The sequence below is a fragment of the Atractosteus spatula genome, chromosome 3, assembly GCF_055471065.1.
Source record: "Atractosteus spatula isolate fAtrSpa1 chromosome 3, fAtrSpa1.hap1, whole genome shotgun sequence".
NCBI classification, from domain to species: Eukaryota; Metazoa; Chordata; class Actinopteri; order Semionotiformes; family Lepisosteidae; genus Atractosteus; species Atractosteus spatula.
This window is the reverse complement of record NC_142708.1, coordinates 63,554,338-63,576,804: the sequence shown is the minus strand read 5'-3', so window position 1 is coordinate 63,576,804 and position 22,467 is coordinate 63,554,338. Positions and strand designations below refer to the sequence as shown.

Genomic DNA, 22,467 nt, shown 5'->3' with positions numbered 1-22,467 from the left:
CGCTCTGAGCAAAAAGCTGCTAAAGCGACTGTGTTCGCCGTCAGAGCCAGCAGGGTTAATTCCCCCCTGCTCGAAGGAGCACAGGCTCCTGAGCTGGCTAAGCCCCATTCCAAAGCACTCACACAGGACCGCACCCAGCGTCCTAAGTGCCATGAGAACACCGGGGAAGGGAAAGGGCTAGAAAAGGCTGAACAAAAGGATTCAGTAGCCGCCCGCCTGGCCAGGCTTGAACAAGCTTTATTAGGACAGGGACAACCGCTCCCCAAGGCTGCCGGAAGCGTGAATGAGCTGATACTCTCCACTGGAGGAGGCGGAGACCCGCCCCCTCTCCCTCCCTCAGTCTATCTGATTGAGCGGAAGGGTTCCTGCCTGGATGAGGTCAGCCACTCCCAAGCGAGTGCTGACTCCACCCCTGAAGTCACAGAGCAGGCAGTAAAACACAGAGGAAAAGCAGGAAGCTTTTACCTCAAGGCTGCCATGGGAGATGTCTTACCCAGTGAGACACTGATTGACACTGAGGTTGAAAGGTGTTTGATGTCTCACGGCAAGCTCAAACGGGTTGAAAAAGAAAAGGGTATGCGACTCAGAGTGGAACCTTTGGTGGATCACCAGAAAGGCAAAGTGTGGAAACAGGTCAAGGCTCCTAAGCCTTCTGTACAGAAGGAAAGGGGGGCCAAGAGGCAGACTGTGCTTACACAGTGCCCACCGAACACAGAAGCCTATGCGGAGATTCCTTCTGTTCCCTCTGGACAAGAAATAAAAATATTTTCTTGTTCCCCGGATATACAGGGAAGTCGTGCCCTGGCCAAGGTCCCAACAGCCTCCATGCCACAGGAGCGGTGCTCCGAGCAGCCGCCTGATCCACCAGGTAAAGCACACACCTTTTACATCCCTAAAGAGGAGCAGATCTCCCCACCTGGCGATGAAAAGGAGCTTTCCCTGTGCACCCTGGCACCCAAGAGGGGTCAGGACCACCACCCTGCAGTGGTGGAAGGGATCCAGATGGCAGGAGAGCAGGTTGGTGATGTAGCCCTCGCCCTTAGCCCTGAGAGGTCCTCTATTAGTGAGGATCTGCTTGAGCAGCTGTCACAGGGCCACCGCCAGGTGCCCCTGGTGCAACATTCACAGGTTAGACAGGAGGTCCAGCTGGACGCTGAGACTACTGCGCTGTGGACACACCTGATCCCAGATGCCGATTCCCTCTGCTGTGACCCAGGGAACCTGCAGTCAGGTAACATTATTTCTCACAACTACCAGGTAGTGAGTGAGACTGACCTGATTGTTCCTGCCTCGACAGCAGGGTTGCCAACACACCCAGTCCCCCAGAAGGGACAGGGAATGAAAGCCGAGCCGGTTTTCTTACAGCCACCAGCTCAGTCTGTCAGTCTGAGTCTGACCAACAGTGGTTCACCCAGACTGGAGCTGGATGGTCAAGTCACCCGCCTGCCAGTGCAGGACATCGCAAAGAGGGGTGTCAGAATCCCCGCCTGCACTGACATGGGCCTGGTGGGTGATAGTAAGTTCAAAGACAATGAACTAGCTATCCCAGTGCTGGGGCAGCTCCCTGAACCCCTAGCGAGGGAAGGGGGGAGCGAGCAGGTGTCCTACACCTACCCCCAGCGAACGATTGTAAACATGCCGATAGAGGGATTCCTCAATCAGGAAGGGTGCAGGGTGGACCTGAACAGTGAGAATGGGGTAACAATCCCAGATCACTCAGGTGCTCCAGATGACCACTCAGCCGAGGGTCAGGCATGGTCCACCGCTGCACCGCCCCCTGCAGGGTTCCTAGAGCACAGGCATGAACAAATCGAAAAAGCAGATGCCCTGGAAAAGGAGGAGCAGCATCAGCAGCTGCGTCAGATCTCCTCAGATTTCCAGGATGTTGGTGCCCAAGATGCCACATGGCATACTGAGAAAGACACCATGTACACGCTGCGCCAGCTTAGAAAGGCGACAGTCACTCAGAAGGAGATGACTGGGATCAGCCACCCGAAAAGACTTTTGGGAGGACTGATCGCTGCCGCCACTGTTGCACGTTTGCTTTTTCTGGTAGGTTTGTGTGCTACTGGCACTCTCACCCTGACTGCCCCAAGAAGACAGGTGTCAGAGATACCAGAGGGTAGTGACAGACTGTATCGACAGCAGCAAAAGTTGGAAAGCTTAGGGAAAACCCTACAGGCAATTTCCTATGCAACAGGGTTAAACCTTATTCCCCAACCAGTGGACATGATTGTTGGTGTTATACAGTGGGTTTATGCTTGTGTGCAACAGGCCAGAATGTTGACACAAGACCTGTTAAGGGAGCTTAGTGCCACTGTAGCCAGTCTAACCACGGCACAATTCCCAACCCACTTGATTCCACTCTTCTCAGTAGAGGAGTGTGTGACATTAACCCCATCGTTCATAGCTCACCCAGAAGGCAAACCAAGATTGAATTCGGTTCCAAATCTTGAGATGGGTATGGCTACCAAAGCTATCCATTGGCTGTGTCTAAACGATTCACCAATGAAGGGTGTAAAGCTACTAACGAGCAGAGGAAGGTTAATGAACCCCATGAAGAGCAGGTGGGAAGTAAGTGGCTGGTCAGCACACCACGTTTAACTGACACTGTGACTTGTGACAGGCATGATGCAGCTACCTAATAAAACAGTTCCTTTAAGTTCCTGAGGAGGCCATAGTACAGCATGGTAACTTAACACTGTACGGTCTAGAACCAGACAACATAAGACCAACCTTGAGGTCATGGATGCCTTCAGGTGCCACACTAAGGAATTGGATAGAAATCCAAGAAACAGTAAGCCCTGAAGAGGTACAGGTAGTTAGTTTGCTTTAATGGAACAAACCTCCAAACCACCCTAGCAGATACCCAACACAGGTGTTGTGGTTTATCGGGGGGCTGGGAACAGGAACTGGTGTTATTGTAACACTGCTGCCGGGTAGCTGGATCATGACTGACAGTGTACTCTGAATGATGTACTCTCACATCAAGATGTACTCCGGGTAGCATGAATGAGTCAAAGGTAGCATGCCAAAAGAAAGGAAGTGACTTCTCCCCAAATATCTACCACAGAGGTATCAGATATTGACAGTGAACTTCCTGATGTGTAATTCCTAGACTTAGATAATGTCTCCTACCGTGTTTATACATACTCCAGATGTTATTCATCCTGTTTGTATCCAATGCTGGTTCCGGTATGAATTCTCGAGGAGTAATGTAGACATTTAAGATTAATGTTCTAATGGCAAGGGACATCACTTAACTCTGTTTTGTTTTGAAGGCAACAACGCCTCAGGACCTCGTGACCTTCAAAAAGGGGGGATATGTAGCGGCGAGGCTTAATAATAAGGCAGAATTAAGTGTTTCTGAGCTTCCCAAATGAGGCCCCATTTCTCTGTTCATCTCTGTGGTGCAGCCACAGAGAAACTATTCATGCAAGATGATTTAAGGTTTCCTAGGACAGCTCCCAAAGGGGGATGCACTTAGCTAAGTCTGGCTATCATGATCAATGGTCATCCACTGGCGCCTATCAGTCTAGGGAGTGCCGGATGGACATCTGGACTGCATTACTAAGTGTCAGGACTAAGTGACTCATATCTCACCTTGATCAACCAATCAGGGACTGGTAGGGCTGAGTAACCCACGTGGGACTCTGATGCCCATGGAACTTTCAGCCAATCAACAAGCTGAAGTTCCTCCAGGTAAAAACAGGCAACACAGGCCTGGAGATTCAGATTCAACAAGATTCAGATTCGGGAGATTCAGTAAGATTCTGGAGAGGATTCTGTGGACTGTTCTAAAGGGAATTCAAAGGAGAATTCCAGGGCAGGACGGCCCAGGAGCAGAAGGCTCCCAAGGGCAGGACATTCTCGCAGCGCGCCTCCTGACCATCCTGAGACTCAGCCCGGACAACCACGGAACGGCCAGTGTGTCCGAGTGCCAGAACTTTCCTTTGTTCTAAGAGTCTAGAGTGGAGGTTGCCAGAGAGTAACCAGCAGCAGGCCTCGTGAACAGGTCGGAACTGTGGACAGCTGAATCATTATTCAGAACTAGCGCTTCATCAGGAACGAACCGGTCCTCTTCCTGACTTGCTGGGACCCACAGTCATCTTTTCTCCTGTGCACAAACTTTGCTAGTTAAAGCCAACACTAACTAGCCGGTCAGTGAGCATCAGCAGCGCACCGTCGCAAGCCGCACAGCACAGCCTGGCACGGAGCCAGAGAGCGCGGATTGGACAGCAACAAGCCTGCAGCTGATTGTTTGTGCCTGCAGGAGATCTGAATCCCCAGAAATTGGATGAGTATTCAACTTCAATGCATTACAGCTCGAGAATTCAATTGTTATCCAAACCAGTTGATATCAATTTAATTCCTAAGAGTTATGTACTTGTTTCAAGTATCTAATGTAGAAGTTATAACCAAGTTCAACCACGAAACGGTCTTAATGAATGATATACTGAACGTATGTCCTCTTGATGTGTAACACTTCGTAACTGATTGAATATATATCTTTTGTATTCTGATAACCCTCTCGATAAGATCTGTTAGGTTTATATGCATATTCTATGTATTAATAAATGTATCCTCGTGTATTAGTACCTGTGTATGCGCGTTGTTTGAGTTATGTCGCATGGTTGGATTCTAAAGCCATCAAAAGAATCAACTTTGTGATTTACTGCTACAATTGAAAATTGTCTCAGTAAAAGCCCAAACCCTACAGAACTGGTGCCTTCAGAGAGCCACTATGATTACATATTTGGCGTCCCTGAACGGCTATGAAACACTACACCCCCAACTATGGTTGGGGAACATGAAGTTTTATAAGGTTGTATGTCATAAGTTAGGAGAGGCAGATGCTTTCCTCCTTCATAGAGTCAGGAACACACACGTGTTCTGTAAAGCTTTTCTAATATAAGAAAATGTACCCCGATATATTTGTATTAATGTGGAGTACATGAGATTATAATTTAGGATAGTACAAGAAAAATGCAAATTTTGCACACCTGTCTTTTGCTGAATTCTTCTACATCTGAAACACAATTTACGTTATTCACAAGAATGGAAATAAGATCCAATACAGAACTCCTGTCCTACCAGTATGCCCGGGGCATACTGTTAATTTATGCCTTAATGTTAAAATATACATTCAGCACATCAGCCATTTCCTTGCATTGTCTACAATAACAGGAAGGATTTTATTCTTCTGACCCCTTTCCCAGATGTGCTGAGTTCACGTTTGTATCAGAGCTACTTCAGAAACTGTGGACTAATGAAGAAGGGCCCCTCTTAAGTCCTTGCGAAGTGGGAGGAAATCATATTAACAGGGGAAAACTCAAGTGGAGGTGGGTAAAATGTGGGGGATTCTACACAGAACAATCCCCAGTCCAGAATCAAACCCAGGAGGCACGAGCAGTGCTATCCGCTATGCCATTCAAGTATACAAGTTTGCATGACCCCTTACAACGCAACACAATAGATTAAATGTCATGTGTGCAGGTACTGTATATGTTCAATACAATTATTTTAAAGCAGAATGATTTTCTTTTTTGTCAAACATTACAGAATGTCATGAGATTACCTGTCAGGTAGAACCTTAGATTTTCAGCCACTAGAAGAAAAGGCGCGGCCCTGTGATGAGACAGTCATCCTGTATTTCCTACCTCTGTGAGAATATGTCTCTGTAAGGACTGCCGTGCTGCATGGCGATTCCATATCCTCTGTCCGCCACGGTATTCCCAACCGTATAGAAAGCACAGTCCGGATCATTAATGGCAACATATTCCAAAACTGCTGCATCCCACACAAAGGCAAAGTTTCCATATTTCACCTGCCAAGACAAAAGATAGAAGACTTCAGTCTGTCTGAAGACTCAGACCTCACGTATCTTTGAGTAAAACAGGCTGTCAGACATTATGGACTTTATCATGGGTTTAAAACCAAAAACCTGTATTATATTTGAGGGAAAAAGTCAAGGTTTTGGGAGATGGGTGTTTTATTGTCTTTCAAATCAAACAATAAGGATATCCAAAATACCACCTGTCTTTGGTAGTTTTGTACCTTTCATAAAGTAAAACATTAAAGTTAATTTTAAGAACACTTTGCAAAGTTCATTGATTTGCTTTTCTAAAAAATAATCACAATTTTATAGTACACCGTTTCGTGGTCCATCATCTCAAGGCTCTGTACAATAAAACAATCAAAGAAAAGAGACAGTTATATACAAATTAAAACAACAAATTAAAAACGAATTTGAAAGTGCCAACTGACTTGCCAGATCCGATATGGGCTGAGAAATGATTCTACAGTCTTGGAGCAACAGAACAGAAAAAACAGAATGCTTAATTTGTGTTTTTTTAACCTTTCCTGCTACAGTAGGTAAGAATAAAACCAAAGCAATGAAAGCTATGACATATAGTTAACAGAAAGTGACGGTATATGTTTTCTAGAAGAGATACTGTTTATTTTGTGTTAGGATTCTTCTTTTAAGAGGTTTAACTACATTTTTTTACTTTGTATTCATAATTACAAATCAGTACCAAAGAGCTCATATTTCTTAACAGAACAGAAAGTGTAAATTGTGAAACTTATTCAACAGTGAAGATCTACTGCATGCACATGAATATTTTTTCTTCAGGTGTAAAGTAGAATAGAAGGAAACAACTGGAAAAGAAAACTGTTTCAGAAACACTGTAACAAAATACAGACTGGAACGGAACGAACGTGGTGCAAAATGGGTATAGACTAGCATAGTGTGAACATGGTGTGAATTGAGCACAGGCTATCCCGTTACACTCTGCACTCACATTTCCAAAGAACTTGACAAAAGGTGTTTGGTGACGCACTTCCTCTGTCTCTTCCTAAGTAGGCGATTGGTCCTGTGTACCAGTGACTCCACCGGAGGTGGCTGTATGATGGTGGGATCACTCCAGAATTAGACTGCTTACTTTAGATTTTTAAATCTGAAACTTAGCTTTCCTTAAGTGATAGATAGATGATGTCAAAAACCCTTGGCACATGTGTCACAAATTGGATGTGTAACAAGACAGAGACAAATGTATTGATGGCAAGTTTTTTTGGACAGCATTAGGACATTGTGTCTCCCCATTGTGTCTAACATAAGTGATGTTAGCGTCCTGTAGTGTGTAGAGCTGTTAATCATAGGGATGGTTTATGCACATTCTCATACAGTATGTACAGTATGTGCATGTTTTCAGCACACAGTAGTTTGGATGGCTAAAGTTTGGATGGCTTTCTCTTTGCAGGCTGTCATTTTAAAATAGAACATTAATATGGAGAATCCCATGTTTCACGGTGGTGAAAATAAATGAACAAGCCAAAAATCATTGCCAAGTTAAACATAAGCAATTGCAGAAACAACTCTTTTTCAGTCAGATGCAAATTCCTTGTTAGCTCGCTTAACAGATGCCTTTTTTTCTGTGCCCCAAATTCAATCAAAATCTAATCTTTAGACCACAAGCCTATGCTTGTGAACATTTTACATAATAGCGCTTAAATAAAAACTTGTATCCATTACTGTTTCTGCTTTGTAAGGCTTCAATGTCTCTGTGCTAGCTTTTCTTTACCTATTTATTCTGAAGAAGTACTGCTTACAGGATTACAGGTGAACATGCCTCACATATTACAACACAGGGACCTGATTCTTGAGAGTCACTCTTGTACATTTGATTGGTTGGCTTTGAATAATCAAAAAGTAATGAAATAATACTAATTGTACTTATTAAGTAGAGAATTGCAAGTCAGAGCACAGCAGGAACCAAAGCTAGAAGACATTATTGTTCTTCTCAACCAGGCTTTCTGGCGAAGATGGATAAATGAAGAGTATCCCAATTACAGAGGGATATTGTGTGCCTGCTGCTCCAAGCCTCACTAACTGTCCATCAGGCCCCCACAAATGTGCAAATTATCTTTGATTTCCTCTATTTCTACGTCTCTGAGGGGTGTCATGTTCCAATTAGTCTCTTCTATCTTCACTCTGATCCCCTTTCAACAAGGATCCTGACCTCCTTGTCTATTCTTACACTTGTCAGTGGTACCACTTCATTCTGATTAACAAGATTCGTACCTGAAGCAAAAGTAACTTAAAATTAGTGTTAGAATTAAGATGCTACATTTTCTGTTTTCGGCCAGGTGCTTGATATTCATCCTACAGCAAGGTTAGAGGCACTGTACAAAATGTATTCCACTACTTCAAAGCACAAATATTTCATATTATTAACAGAACACATTTATCATGGTTTTTATAGCATTACAGCAGCAAAAGAACTGTAAAGGATGATGTGCAGAGTCTTAGATTTAATAATGGGCAACCTTTAGAAGATAAAAATGAGATGGCTAATGTATTAAATGGAAAAGCTGCTCAGGTGGTCACTAAAGTCGATAGTCAATGAGCCCCTGGCTGGGGAAAGACTAAAGTCTCCTTTAAAAGGTATTAGAATAGAAGAGGTCCAGTAGAAGAGTGACGGGTATTAGAAGCACTAATCATAAAAATCTCCAGCTTGAAGGTATTAACAAAACTTTAACAGAACTCTTCCAAGAGTCATTTAAGACAGATTAATATCAATTGACCTAATGTAGCACTCTTCCATAAAAAGGTGAAAAAAAAACAAATCAAACAATAATGAGAACTGAACTGTGTGAATGCAAAAATGATTGCAGGAGATGGTGGGCATGCATTTAAAAAAAGTCTGGCTTTGCTTTCCTGACATTTTACAATCTGGTAAACAAGCAGCATTTTATCAATAAACGATTTTAACACAGATCTTTACTACAGATTAATTATTAAATTGTGGTCAGAAAGGATTCAAGGAAAAGTATGATTTTGGATGGAGTACAGGTTATTGGATAGGAAGCAGAGAGTACAGATAAGGGGTCAGTGCTAATGTTAGGATGATGCAATTAAAAGGGTACTACAGGTATTCATACTAGGACTATTCCTCTTGCTAATGTAATGTGCATTCAGGAAAAGAATAGTAAAGCTGAATCCAGTACAGTTCAGATGGAGGAGTCTTCTTGCTTTTATTACATGTAAGTAAATAATAGTTAGTACTAAGCTAAAACATCATTTGCATGGCAGTTTGAGTTTAGAGCCTAGTCAACATAGATTTAGAAATTCCAGGTTTTGTTTAAGTAACCTGTTAAAGTACTTTGAATAACCAACAACAGTAATGTATACAAACAGACTATGAGATTTATTTTGACTTTTAGAAGGACCTCTGCTCTTCCTAATTTATAGCATTGAACTGGAGTCTAGTATAGTTAACTAGTTGGGTTTGCAGATGAGAACAGAATGAGGATTAAGAAAATACTGTAATCATAATGTTAGTCAAAAGAACTATGGAGTAAAGTATTATGAACACCTTTTGTCTACAGATGAACACATTATGTGAGGATAAAATCATATGGATGTTTTAAACTTGAAAACCTTGTTAAATGAGCATTTAAAAATATAGGATGTGGTGCGGAATAGCCTACAGTATAAATTATATACAAGAAACAGCTCTTTACTAAGACTGTTGGAGGTATTAGGCCTGAGAAAAACACTTTTTTTCTTTAAAGAATCTCTTTTTGAAGGAGTATTGTTCTTAAGATGTTGCAAGAATCTATTCATGTTAATTCAATTTCCTAGTGAAATGCAGCTGTATTCATACTTCAAATGAATGCGCATTTTCAAGCACAATACTCCATGAAGGTTGACAATTTCAAGGTCTATGTGTATTTAAACAACAAGTGAAAGTGATCATGCCGTTATCTCAACAGCTGCAATTTAAAATATTTTATCATTCCTAAATAATTAAAACATAATTACATGTCCTTCTTAACCTGGCTTATTTGGAGATATCAGCTACTGTATTGCTGTTGCTAAGCACTTTCTCTTCTGAAGCATGTTTCAGCTTAAAATACCTTATTTAATTAAAAATACATTTTAGATTATTTAATATTAGGTGATAATGTGAAACTAAAGACTTGTGGTTATCTTATCAGTGAAATACTAGGTAGAATGTCTTGACATCAGCAGAAAACATTGCTCATTGTAGAAAAGGGCCTGTGCCTAAATAAGGTGTGCCCGCTACCCATTTGTAAGCACACATTTACTGCTCTGTGGTGTTCATAGTGCACAGCTAAGGCAAACTATAAATAGAAGGAGGAATGATGTTTGTAACTTGCGTCAAATTATTTTTGCTCCATTTGTTTTTCTCTTAATTGGCCTGGAGTTATCTTTTAAGTCATATTGTTACCTTGGTTAAAACAATTAATAGGTTATCGCGATGCAGATTAGGTTTATGCAATAATGAAAAGCAGTTTTCAAAGATGCAAACTCATAGCAAAACTGAAGAATAATTGGGAACAGATGTTGCCAAAACAGCCTTGGACAGCTCATTGAACTAGAACTGAAATGTTCCTGCTAATAGGATTTGGCAATAAAATTATTTTTTATCATACAAATAGCAAAAAGATTCTTTATGAATGATCTGAAAATACTGTAGGCTATTCAATGTACATTTAGCTTTGTCCACTCCACGGCTTTATTTACAGTGTGCTTTATTTACAGGTATTAAAGAAAAAGGTACTGAATGTGTCCTCCAGCCTAAAGTCTGTATTGAAAGGTCTAACACAAAAAGAAAATTGCTTTATGATTAGTAAGCTGAAGTCATTCAGAAAATACACAATTCATACAAAAAACAATTACATGTGGCCACATACTGTAACCTTTATTCAGTGGTTTGGTTTCTCTGCATAGACTGTGTTTTGCAATGATTGTACTCCAATGGCTGGCTGATAATTTCTTCATTACAGAAGTCTGAATTGTAAGTGACAATGGCACTGCCTAATGGGCCTTGTGGGAAGAACTTTGATCTCTGAGGCCATCTTTCCAGAGTCCATAGAGGTGGCAAGCCCTGGATTTCAGGAGGATGAAGGCTGGATGAAGGAGGAGTTGAGTCGAGGCCTAAAATGTTGGTAGTTGTCCAACTATGATACCTCGTCACCATCTTCCATGCATTTGTGTTCAGATATCTGGATTCTCCAGTACATCGCAGTATGCATCAAAGGGATCGTAAACAGAATAGATCACACTGTGGACTTCTATTACACTCTTCCCTCCAATCCAGAATGTTTCTCAACATTCAATTCTCAACACCCTAAACCTCACCAGTGGAAAGATGACATCTGGTGCCGAAGAAGACCCTTGTGCTTAAATAGATCTTCCTGTGTTAAAACATTACTAGTGTTGAACATGTTATATGTGATTTTGGCTGCATATAAAGTTGTTCGGGCAAAAAATAAATTATTCTTTCCTCTAGTTTCTTATTGAAACACCAGTGGAGTGGAAATGCCACAGTTACTTTTGTAATCAGTTTCCTCAAAAGTGTACAGACTGTAATCTGCATGAGGAGTTTGCTGTGACTGACAGCTGGTAGAAAGCTTCTCTTTATTCAGGAGCAATAGTGCCTTCTTGTCGCCTCTTGTGCTTCTGAATGAAGGGGTAGAGCCTGATTAGATGGCATTATCTTTTTAGCAAACAACTAAAAAAAGTAATACGTATGTGCTTATAGGAAATAATATTCATCTGCCAGAATGCTGACTTTCAAACTCATACCCATTAAAATCTTGACGTCTAGTACTTTTGAACACTGAACAAAGCTTTTTAAAATAAAAGCACACACATCAACATCAATATTTAGGATTTGCTACTCTAACCTCAAATTAGCCCTGGACTGATGGATTTCCATCACAGACAACTTTATCTGTGATATTGTATTAAATTACTTTGTTAGTGTGAGCCAACACATAGACAAAAAGTAATGTTTAATAGTTACAATGCAATTAAAAAAGTATATTCTGAATACATATTGGTTTAACAGCCAAACTTCTGTTTGGTTAATCTATGAAACGTTGAAGCACAATCACTCTTTATGGAAAGTAATGCATTTGCACCAACATTTTTTACAAAAGCCTGGAAAATTTTGTTATTTTTAGCAAAAACGTGATCCTCAATCACCTGCAAATTAATTGTTTCTGCAAGACTCCACCTGTGATTGAATGTGTCTCCCAACAGGTGCAATTAATCTGTCAACAAGCACCTCCTTCCTGTAACCTGTGTCTTTCTGGACATATTCAACTGCTTCATCCTTCCTGTAACCTGTTTCTTTTGGGTCATTTTCAACTGCTTCTTATTACACTGTACACTATAACAAGAAAATCTCCTCTACAGCAAAATCTGCCCTTTAATATCCCTTCTACACGATCTCTTTTCACACCTGTCTCCTCTCTTGGATTCCTACAATGCTCCATGAACTGGACTAAATCAATACATGTTAAACAACATAGCAAAGAACACAAGCCCAGTTCCTAATTTTATCTAGGATGTCCTTTTTCCAAATGACTAATTGGGTTGTTGTAGCTTTACAAGCTACTGCACACAGATAAGACTCAGGTGTAACCTTTGGGATTGCGTGCAAACATTAATTTAGAGAAGAACGCTTTTGTTCTGCACCCACACAGTCATCAATATATTTGCTGAATGGTGCAGCACATAGGATCACCACAGCCTCAAACAAAGTGTTGAACCTCTTGCTTGAATGTCACTAGAAGATCGATTCACTGAATGGACTGCATTCTCATTATACATAAAGCTGCTGTCCAGGATTGCTGTCCCAGTGTCAAACATTCAGTGCAGCATCTGTGATATAAAAGGTTTTAGGTCAATAAAAACTTGAGATTATTGCTCTAAAACCACAGTGCACTGTGCTAAGCATTTAGGATGTTTGGTTTGAATCTGTAAAGGGCAGCAGTAGTTTGTACTGACCAGTACGAAACATACAATTTAGACACAGGCACCTTCTAAAGTATTAGAAATGCTGTTTATATGAAACTATTAAAAGAATCTTTCACGCTAAAGTTTAAATTGTAGAACCTAGAGCTGAGGTCAAATCCTTTTATTATTATTTCACTGTGAAACAAAGAAAACAGTTTTAAAAGATAACAGCAACAGTTATTTTAGTTACTGTATGATAAACGTGAACTTTCATCTTATAATTGGTTTCAATTTTTAAAGGAGATATTACAGTACAATGGTTTCAAAATAGTGCTGCTATAATTTACTAGAAGAAAAAATGAAATCTAAACTCAGTAATGTATTTATGTTTACTGAAAGGCAAAGCAATGTCATTGCTGGATTAGGAAGTGGTTGTGACTTTGTGTATGGCCCAATACAAACTCTTTGATGAGTACTAAAAACAACACAAAGTTATTGAGGGCCAACCATAATTTAAATGGTAAAAAATAAACATGAATTACATTTTTAACAAAATAGAAGGAAATGAAGAATCTTTTATAACTTTTAGACAAAATAATGGTTTTAAACTTGGTTTGGTTTTAAACTTGGTCATTAAAAATCCCAGGGCGTTTCTCGAAAAGAGTAGGGGTGTAACCCCGGCGTCCTGGCCAAATTCCCCATTGGCCCTTACCAATCATGGCCTCCTAATAATCCCCATCTATGAATTGGCTTTATTACTCTGCTCTCCTCCCCACTGTTACCTGATGTGTGGTGAGCGTTCTGGCGCACTATGGCTGCCGTCGCATCATCCAGGTGGATGCTGCACATTGGTGGTGGTGGAGGGGAGTCCCCATTACCTGTAAAGCGCTTTGAGTGGAGTGTCCAGAAAAGCGCTATATAAGTGTAAGCAATTATTATTATTATTATTATTATTATTATTATTATTATTAAATGGTTTAAACTTGCAGCAGCAATCTTTATCACTACCCAGACCTGAGATATCAAGGTACATTTTTATCACCTCAGTTGTGGTTTCACATGCAGAACCTAACTGATATTTGAGGGGTTGGCAGGTCAACAAAACCACATTAAAAAAAGACACCCATCAATTTTCTTTTTTCACAACTTACAGCTAAACCCTCTTCTACAGCTTTTCAGTCATAGTGAGTTTTTGTGTAAAATTTCCACCTCCCTGTGAGAGAAAATTATTTTCATCAGTGTTTATGTTTTTCTTTGTTTTCAATCAGATTTTGTTCACCATGGAACACGGCCCTGCATTTTACAGCACCAATCACAGGTTAAGACATTTCAATAGAGGTCACATTCAGAGGGTCGCACTCCCCTTGAGCCAAATAAGTTAAGCATGACCTAGATTTCGCTCTACATTTACAACTCAGCAGCAGAGATTGTCACCACACTGGACTCACAGCCTTTGTCCTTTGCTTGGCTAATAAACTCTGGGCTTCTGCTGAACCTCCTGATGTACAACTTCATTGCTGTACCGTCTCACTTAATGCCAATAGGTAATTATTCCATTTTCTAGCTGCTTTATCCAATACAGGGTTGCAGGGGAGCCAGAATTATGGCAAGCAACAGATGCAAGGCAGGACATACCCAATCCATCTCAGGACACACAGACACAAATACGCACACACTCACACCAGGGTCAATTTTACAGAAGCCAATTAACCTACCAGCATGTCTTTGAACTGTGGTAACAGGAGCACCTGGAGGAAACCAATGCAAACACTGGGAGAACATACAAACTCCATGCAGACAGCACACCAAGAACTGAACCCAAGGCTCCAGTGTTGTGAGGTAAGAATGCTAACCACTGTGCCACCATGCCTCTCTTATTTCATGAGAAAATAAATAACTTCACATAACCAAATTTTAAGGCAAAAAAAGCAAGATAAATGAAAAAATACTAAAAGTATTGCCAACTATCTTCACTTTTCATACAATGTCTCATAATATCTCATTTTATAAAGTTTAAGATATTGTACACTACAAAATCACAACCACTGAAGTGCAATTTCAAAAACTTTAACAATAAGTAAAGTTACTTAAACTTAAGTGTTTGTACCAGCATTAATTTTGTTTTACACAGCTGGGCAGTTTCAGGAGGGTTGAACTATTTGCAGGTATATTGGGTTTTCACATGACCACTTAATAGTTCAAGACTTGTCTGAATTCGAAACATGTTGTTTCTTTAGTTGCAAATCAAGCAAGCACATTGCAACTGCTTCAATGTGAAAGCTTTGTATTTGCATGAACAGTTCTTTGATGTGTTACAAGTCACAGTGAGTCATCTGTAACGCTGCTTTTACCACTGCCATTAGCTTCCAGTCCTTGTCATGCCCCCAGACAGAAAGGAAACAGTTCTGTGTTCTGCAGCACTGCAGAAAGATTGATTTGTATCTTGGAGGGAAAGGAAACCAGATGTTTGTGCACCTCTAAATTGAGCATAATGACATTTCTAACCTGAGCTTAATATAATCTTGCTTCGGGGCACTGCAGAATATCTCATCTCAGGTAGGAAGCAAGTTCACATCAGCAAGAGGAAAAGAAGGAACTGCTCGGTCTTCATACAGTCATAAAGATCAGCAAAATGAGCAGTTCTCTACAAAGAATGACTTACAGTAAGAACACCACATAATGTATGACCAAAGCCAAAAGTATTTGTCTGCCTAATTGAGCTGTCAATAATAATAAGGCTGCATAATAATGAGGTGTACAAAAGTGCAAATTCACAATCATTAAAAAATAATGTACTAATATAACAATACAACAGTACAAGCCTATATGAATAATAATGTTTACCAATACTACATGACATTTTCAGTTTTTTTCATCTCTCAGCACAAAATCAAATCCACACATTACATATCTCTTGGGATTCATGGATGGACTAAATCCCAAATGTGTCCAATTAAACTTCACAGTGCTGTCACAGGCAGAACGGGAGAATTATCACAGAGTCCCTCCTTCCCAGCTTCCCAGAGAGATCTTTCAGCTGTATGAAAGACAAGCGCAAGAGCAAATATACTGTACAACCATCATCAGGCTCTAGTGCTAACCTGGTGCTCACCTGGGAAGGGTGCTGCCTGACTCAGAACCAGAAGTGAACCTTAAAGTACTGCACTTAGATCTCTACTCTCTCTCCTGGCCCTTTATGGTAACCTTGCAAAGACCACTTCCAGTGCTATTTATCAAGTGCTATTTATTTCAGTGCTATTTATCTTGCTTAGTGCATTGACTGTCAGACGAGAATAAGCAACTGAATTGTCTTTAACACCAGGTAATGCACAGTAAAGCTACAAGAATATGGCACGTGTTCATTAGAAAAAAAGTCACTTATTAAAGGAATACATTTCTGTTGTTGAATTGTGTTCTAATTGCATTTATGTTTTTTGAGAGTTCAATTTGGTATTGAATGTTTTTCACAGGACTTAACACTGGCTAATTAAAAAAAGAACAACTGATTATCTGACCTATTTAAAGAATATTAAGAGATCACTTCAGCTTCATGCTGACACGTAGCTCAGCCAAAGGATGCTTTTGAAACACTCAAATGAAGGAACACTTCATATAACCCTTTTAGCTTTTAGCATTATCTGAGTACGGTGGAGAATTCTATTTGTTCGTATTAAATTAAAATGATTCTTTGCAATGTATACAATATTTTTATTATGCTTAAAAAATTTCAATTTATGATCCAATAACCAAACCAAGTCATAATACATGCAACTTATAGTAGAAAAATATTAATCTAAGAGAATATCACTTTTCTTTGTCTCATTTTGGATGCACATATACGTACAATGATTCAGTTTGCAGCTATCTGCTGTAGAACGTCTGGGAATGTCTGAGTAGTGTTTAAGGATGTTTTCATGATCTTCTTTGTAGCTCTTCTTTGATGGTGAATATTTTTATTTTAATTGCAGACATTGTATTTTCACACTTTTTTTCTTATAGACTCAAATTCTTAGGATCAAAATTTGCATTGGAAAAAGTAAAACATTCAATCCACATGGTTTTAACAAAAGCAGATGACAGGAAAGGAAATTATAGGATTAATTAAACTGCATCAAAGAAAAAGTTGTTTGCCTTTCATATAACATCAATAGAACAATTAATTACTGTACATATCATAAAGTAATTAATTAAATGGACAAAATACCTCTTCTATACTGAACTGCTGGTCAATAACTTTATTGCTGTGAAATAAATGGCATTGATTTTTTAAATGAACCAGTGTACTAAGACAAACTACTATATATTGCTTTTCTTAATTACATTTGAAATTATTTTTTCAGTTATGTAATTTACTTGAAAAACACTTTTAGAATATACAGTAAATATACTTCATTACTAATAGAATTAATGCATCTTAAAAATTGTAATACTTAAGCTATTTTGGTAAGCTTCTAATATTTAGTATAGATTTACACTAAAGTCCATTTTATAAGGTCGAATCACTTTAAAACCAGATGTCTATTAATGACATTAGTGGTGTATGGGTCGAGTGTACTAGGCTTGCGGTGGCTGGGTTGTCTTAACAGAAGAGGTGACTCCATTGGAACAGTGAAGCACAAGCACAGTTTGCAAGACCCTGCATCTTGTGATCTCCTCATTTGCAACCATGAGTTTCATAGCTCGCATGATTTGTTTTATTGCTGCTGATACTCATTTCTTATTGGACATTTTCACACCATAGCTCTGTAGGGAAGGTCAGATCTTGATCCCCGTTTCAAGGTTTATATTTTGCAATCAGATCCTTACAGTCAAATCTTGTATTCTGTGTCCTAGGAGTGCGAAACACATATAGTCTTGTTTCTCATACTGTATATACCAGTACACTGACTCAAACAGACACACTCCCAGATTGGGTATGGATGTTGATAATGATAGCTTAAGGAATACATTGTTTCAAATAAGAAATTACTTTCAATAAATAAATATTTTTCATGAAGTTGAAAGGGCTGGATTAATGTAAAGAACAGATAAAACACCTTCTAGTTTTACCTCACTGATCTAAAAACCATTAGATCCCATCACTACAAAAACAAAGAATAAAAGGAAACATATTTACTTTAAGTTTAAATTAATTCACATTTTCTTTAAATTTATTTAAAATATATTTACTAAATTCACTGTGAGAAACTGAATATTAATATTTGTAATGACAAATTATGATTTTGTACATAGCTTTACATTTTAAAGCTTACAGTTGTAAAAGGAAAGAAACACATGAAAAATGTAGAGAATTAGAGCCCCACCTCAAAAGACAACAACAAAACTCTTGCTGCTGTTAGCACAGCTCTGATCATCTTAAATTCATTGCTGTGGCAACAGCTGTGGGAATTCACCTCCCCAATTCCAAGCATTAAGGCTGTCCACTTGTCAGCACACACAACAGTAATGGATACACACAGAACACATGATGTGTTATATTTAGAATATCAGAAAACCTTTGATAAAAGTTCCTAATAAAATATTAATTCACAAATTGCGGGAGGTAGACATTCAATATAATGTATGCGTTTGTGGTGAGAACAGGTTAATGGATAGGCAGTACAGACAAGGTACGAATCCTCATATTGAGGTAATGTAATTAGTGGAGTACCACAGAGATCTGTATTTGGAACACTGCCCAATTTATATCAATGACATTAAACTATAAGGTTGAACTATCAACTATAAGGTGGAAAAAGAGCATGAAGCAGGTACTTTTAAAAAGACAGTCTTCTCTCTCCCTCACATTGGAAGACGACTTTACAGCCAAAACATCTTTCTTTCTACTTTTCAATGTGGAACTAACCTACTTGTTCCTTTGTCAGTGCATGTTGATTCAGTGAATTTTGAACCAGAAAATGCAAGTGGAAAGTACAGGGAAGTGCATTAAAAACCGTGAACAAGAGGCACTTCTATACACAAAGGGTTGAGGGAGTCTGAATAATGTTACCCAGCCATGTTCTCAAAGTAGGTTCTGCCTTCTTTCAGGAAATAGCTGGATAAGATTCTCAGATCATTTTGCTACTAATTACCAAACGAGCGAAGATCTCAAACACATGCATTGCTGCCATCGGATGAACTGCTCTTCTTGCCTTTTAAATGTTAATTGAAAGCATAACTGTGAATTTAGAGTAATAAATTAAGAATTAAATTTATTTAGAATTAAATACATTAAGAATTAAATCAGTTGATGCAATTCTAAAATTAAAACCGCAATACAACTTGCTGTATCATTTGGTCTGCCAGACATATGGTTTCCTCAGAGTGGAAAATTCACACAACAGTTTAATTTATAAGACATATTGTAATAAAATCTGGTAGAAAATAAATAACTACAAAAAAGTGTAATGGTTTGAATATTCATTTTTAACTTTTAAATAATATATTTCAGCTTTGGTATATTCTTCACGAGATTTAGTATTTAATTATTTATATATATTTCTGTTTGTGTATTTCAAATTAAAGCTAATCAAAATAAACTTGATCCAGTACAATAACATGCCTGCAGAATTTTACCTTCCCCCTTTTATATTAAAAGGCACATTGGATGGTGATTGATTAAATCCTTTTTTAATTGTGTTTAACTGCAGGTTTATTCTCACGGTCTATACTCATGACTATGTGTGAGTTTAATATACCTGTATCGAAGAAAAGCACTGAGGGCCAGAAAAATACTACAAGTGTATCTGCCTCAACTGTGTGTCCTGGAGGGCCAGTGTGTCTGTGGGTTTTCATTAATTTACTTAATGACATATATTGGTGTTTATTGGCTTAATTGTTCAACATTAACAGCTTCACCCGGCTATTCAGGAGCTGCCATTTTGAAGAAACCAATAAAACCATCCTTCAGAGACAAAGATTGGACAGCCCTCACTTAACCAGCCACTAGGTGGCAATAATACCCACATAAACAAGGACCACAAGCCTGCAATGAAACAATTTTGGGCTACACAAACCAAGGACTAACACTGATTAAGAAATAAAAGCAATTAAATATCAAGGTTAAAGGGAGATTAAAAATCAATTATGAAAAGCAATAAATGACAAGTTAATTAGAAAAAGCTTTTTTAATTCACAGTGTCAATATGTAGATTTCATTCAATGAAATGGTTATCCTATTTTTAGTGTTGAGAGTCATTAGTGAAGTCTGTTATTAATTACTATACAGTACCTACCATATTAAAAGTAAAAGCGCTTAATACTAAACAAATTATCTGTAATATTGGATTATCTGACAGATATATACAGCACAAATCTGAGCACTTCTGGCAGAATATCAATAACTTGCACGAACCCTCATCACTGACAGCAAATCATGTTTACAAAATTTCATGACAATGTATATACTGAGGTGAAGTCAGGTGTTCATTGACACTTAAAAAAAAGACTGTCTAAAAATTATGTGAAACCCACGAAGAACAGATAAAAGAATATATTAAAACATAAGCCTCTTAGTCTAATACACAATCTATTAGCGGTTTACCCAGGTTCCTAACGGCAGCAGATTCCAGTGTAAGCCTGAGAAGATTATGAGACTTCAGAATGAGTTACCCATTTTATTGATTTTCTTATTAAACATTTTTATAATTAAAAATGCATTATGGTCCGTTTGACAGTGATTTCATCAGGCCAGATAATTCTGTTATGGGAAGCTCAGATATTCCGTTTGCTCCCCAGTTTCTCTACTTTATTTTGGTTCTATTGAACCACTGAATGTTAACCCTGTCATGTGTATAAAGATGCATTATTCAGTCAGTGAAAATACTCAGACATTCAGTTTGGTGAAAAGTGCTTCAGTTATGGCATTACCAAATCAGAAAATACTATTACAATTCTGAAGAAACAAAAAAAATGACTCTTTTCGTCTAGCTTTGTCACAGAAACTGTAAAATGATTAAATTCATGGGTTTTCCTAATCAGGTCAAAACACATGGTTAAGAAGGTAAAAATAAATGATGAAAGTAAGAAGTGAGTGAATAAGGAAATGGCAAAGCAGTTAACAAAAAATCAAAATAAGACACAATCACCTGTGAAATGAATCGTTTCAAACACAGTTTTTGAAAAGGAACTGACGCTGTAACAGACATGTCCCACACATGCAGCACCTGCTGTCAGGCGTACATTTTGTGTGTTCAGTATTGACTGGAGACTATGCTGACAAGTCCAGTATGTAGAGATACAACCGATCAATAAAGCAGCAAGGCCTGCAGGATGGATCGGCAATCAGGTCTCTGGGCTCTGAACAGCAGAACTGTGGGTTCAAACCAGAAGGGGATGAGATAATGCCGTACCCTTGAGTTTTACTTTACCTAGAATGCTCCAGCAAAATACTGCTGTATAACATTTGGATGTTGAAATATGGACAGTTATAAGCCGCAGCATTATCATAACAGTACCTTTTAACGTACAAACAATAAATCATCGACTTCACATCTAACCACCCTTGACATTGTTTTTATCTGCAGAAACTCATTGGTTTACTGCTGCAAACCTTGCAAATGGGCTTATCAGAAAGTCAGGGTTCATTTACTACTTCTTAAGATTCAGGTTAACCCACTGACTTTGCAGCTAAAGAACAAAAGCCCCAGTTTCTTGACAGCTCCAGCATCTCAGATTAAATGTTTAATTAAAATGAGGCAAGGCAAAATATACCTCAAAAAGTCGTGTGTTTCATTATCTACCAATAAACTTCTAGATAAGAGGCAATTCCATTATTCCCTTTGTCTGAATGCTAAAAGAAGTCAACCTGTTCCTTATAAATTAAAACATGCAGTCTCTGAGTGCTCCTTGTCTCCTTGGAAACTGGCAAATTTCCCTATGTCATCTACTTCTGCTTCATTATGAAAGATGTTTTATCATCGGCAAACATGGCTGGGAATGTACTTAAGAGCAAATCTCAATCAGCCGGCCACAAGTAAACAATGAGAGCCAAATATCAAGCCTAAAGAAACTAACTTTGCTTCAGTAATAAAATGAATTCCTGGTATAATGGCAGGAAAGAACGCGTGCTGTAGATATCTCCGTGTTTTAAATTTGCTTTGTGCCTTCTTAATAGTGGTGATATCCTTCAGCAGAACACAGCCTGCAGCATGCATCACAATGGGAGCGTATAGTATTCATGAAGGCATTTTTGATACAAAAAGGTAGGTAAAAAAGCAGATGATATACTGTCAATAGATAGTACACAATGGAATGATTTCAATTTTAGAATTAAAAGTATTGTGTAAACATTTAAGAGTAACGTTTCTAATCGAAACCCAATGCAGCTGCGAAAAGGGAGATAGTTCTGGGGTCTGCCATGAAATCACAGACTACTGAAAACAGTCGGGGGATCCCCGTCATTGTAAGGCAAACTGATAAACAGGTGGTTGTTGTGTTCAAGACATTCTTTCAACAAGTGTCTTCACTCCAAGCAGCAGTGCCATTCTCATAGCCTTGTTTGAGAAAGAGGAGACTGTTGAATAGTTCCTTATGTAAAAAGTCTGTGTAACTTCCCTCCTACATGATTTCTGACAGCTTCCACCTCATAGACTTTGTGATCCTCAATAGGGCAAAGAGAACGTGAATTAACAATTTCTTTCAGTCAATTTTGTAGAATAAGCATTTTCAAAATTTTGCCAATATACTGTATATTTGTGTATTCTTTCTATGAA

General features: G+C 38.8%; 1 protein-coding gene across 1 annotated transcript in view; it reads right to left on the bottom strand.

The window, feature by feature from the left end:
- grid2 (glutamate receptor, ionotropic, delta 2) overlaps window positions 1-22,467 on the bottom strand; it is a 226,683-nt gene that overhangs the window by 41,778 nt on the left and 162,438 nt on the right. Inside the window, exon 14 of the mRNA XM_088911157.1 lies at window positions 5,661-5,827. Within this exon, the coding sequence (XP_088767283.1) occupies window positions 5,661-5,827 (167 nt within the window). The remainder of the gene's footprint in view (window positions 1-5,660; window positions 5,828-22,467) is intronic.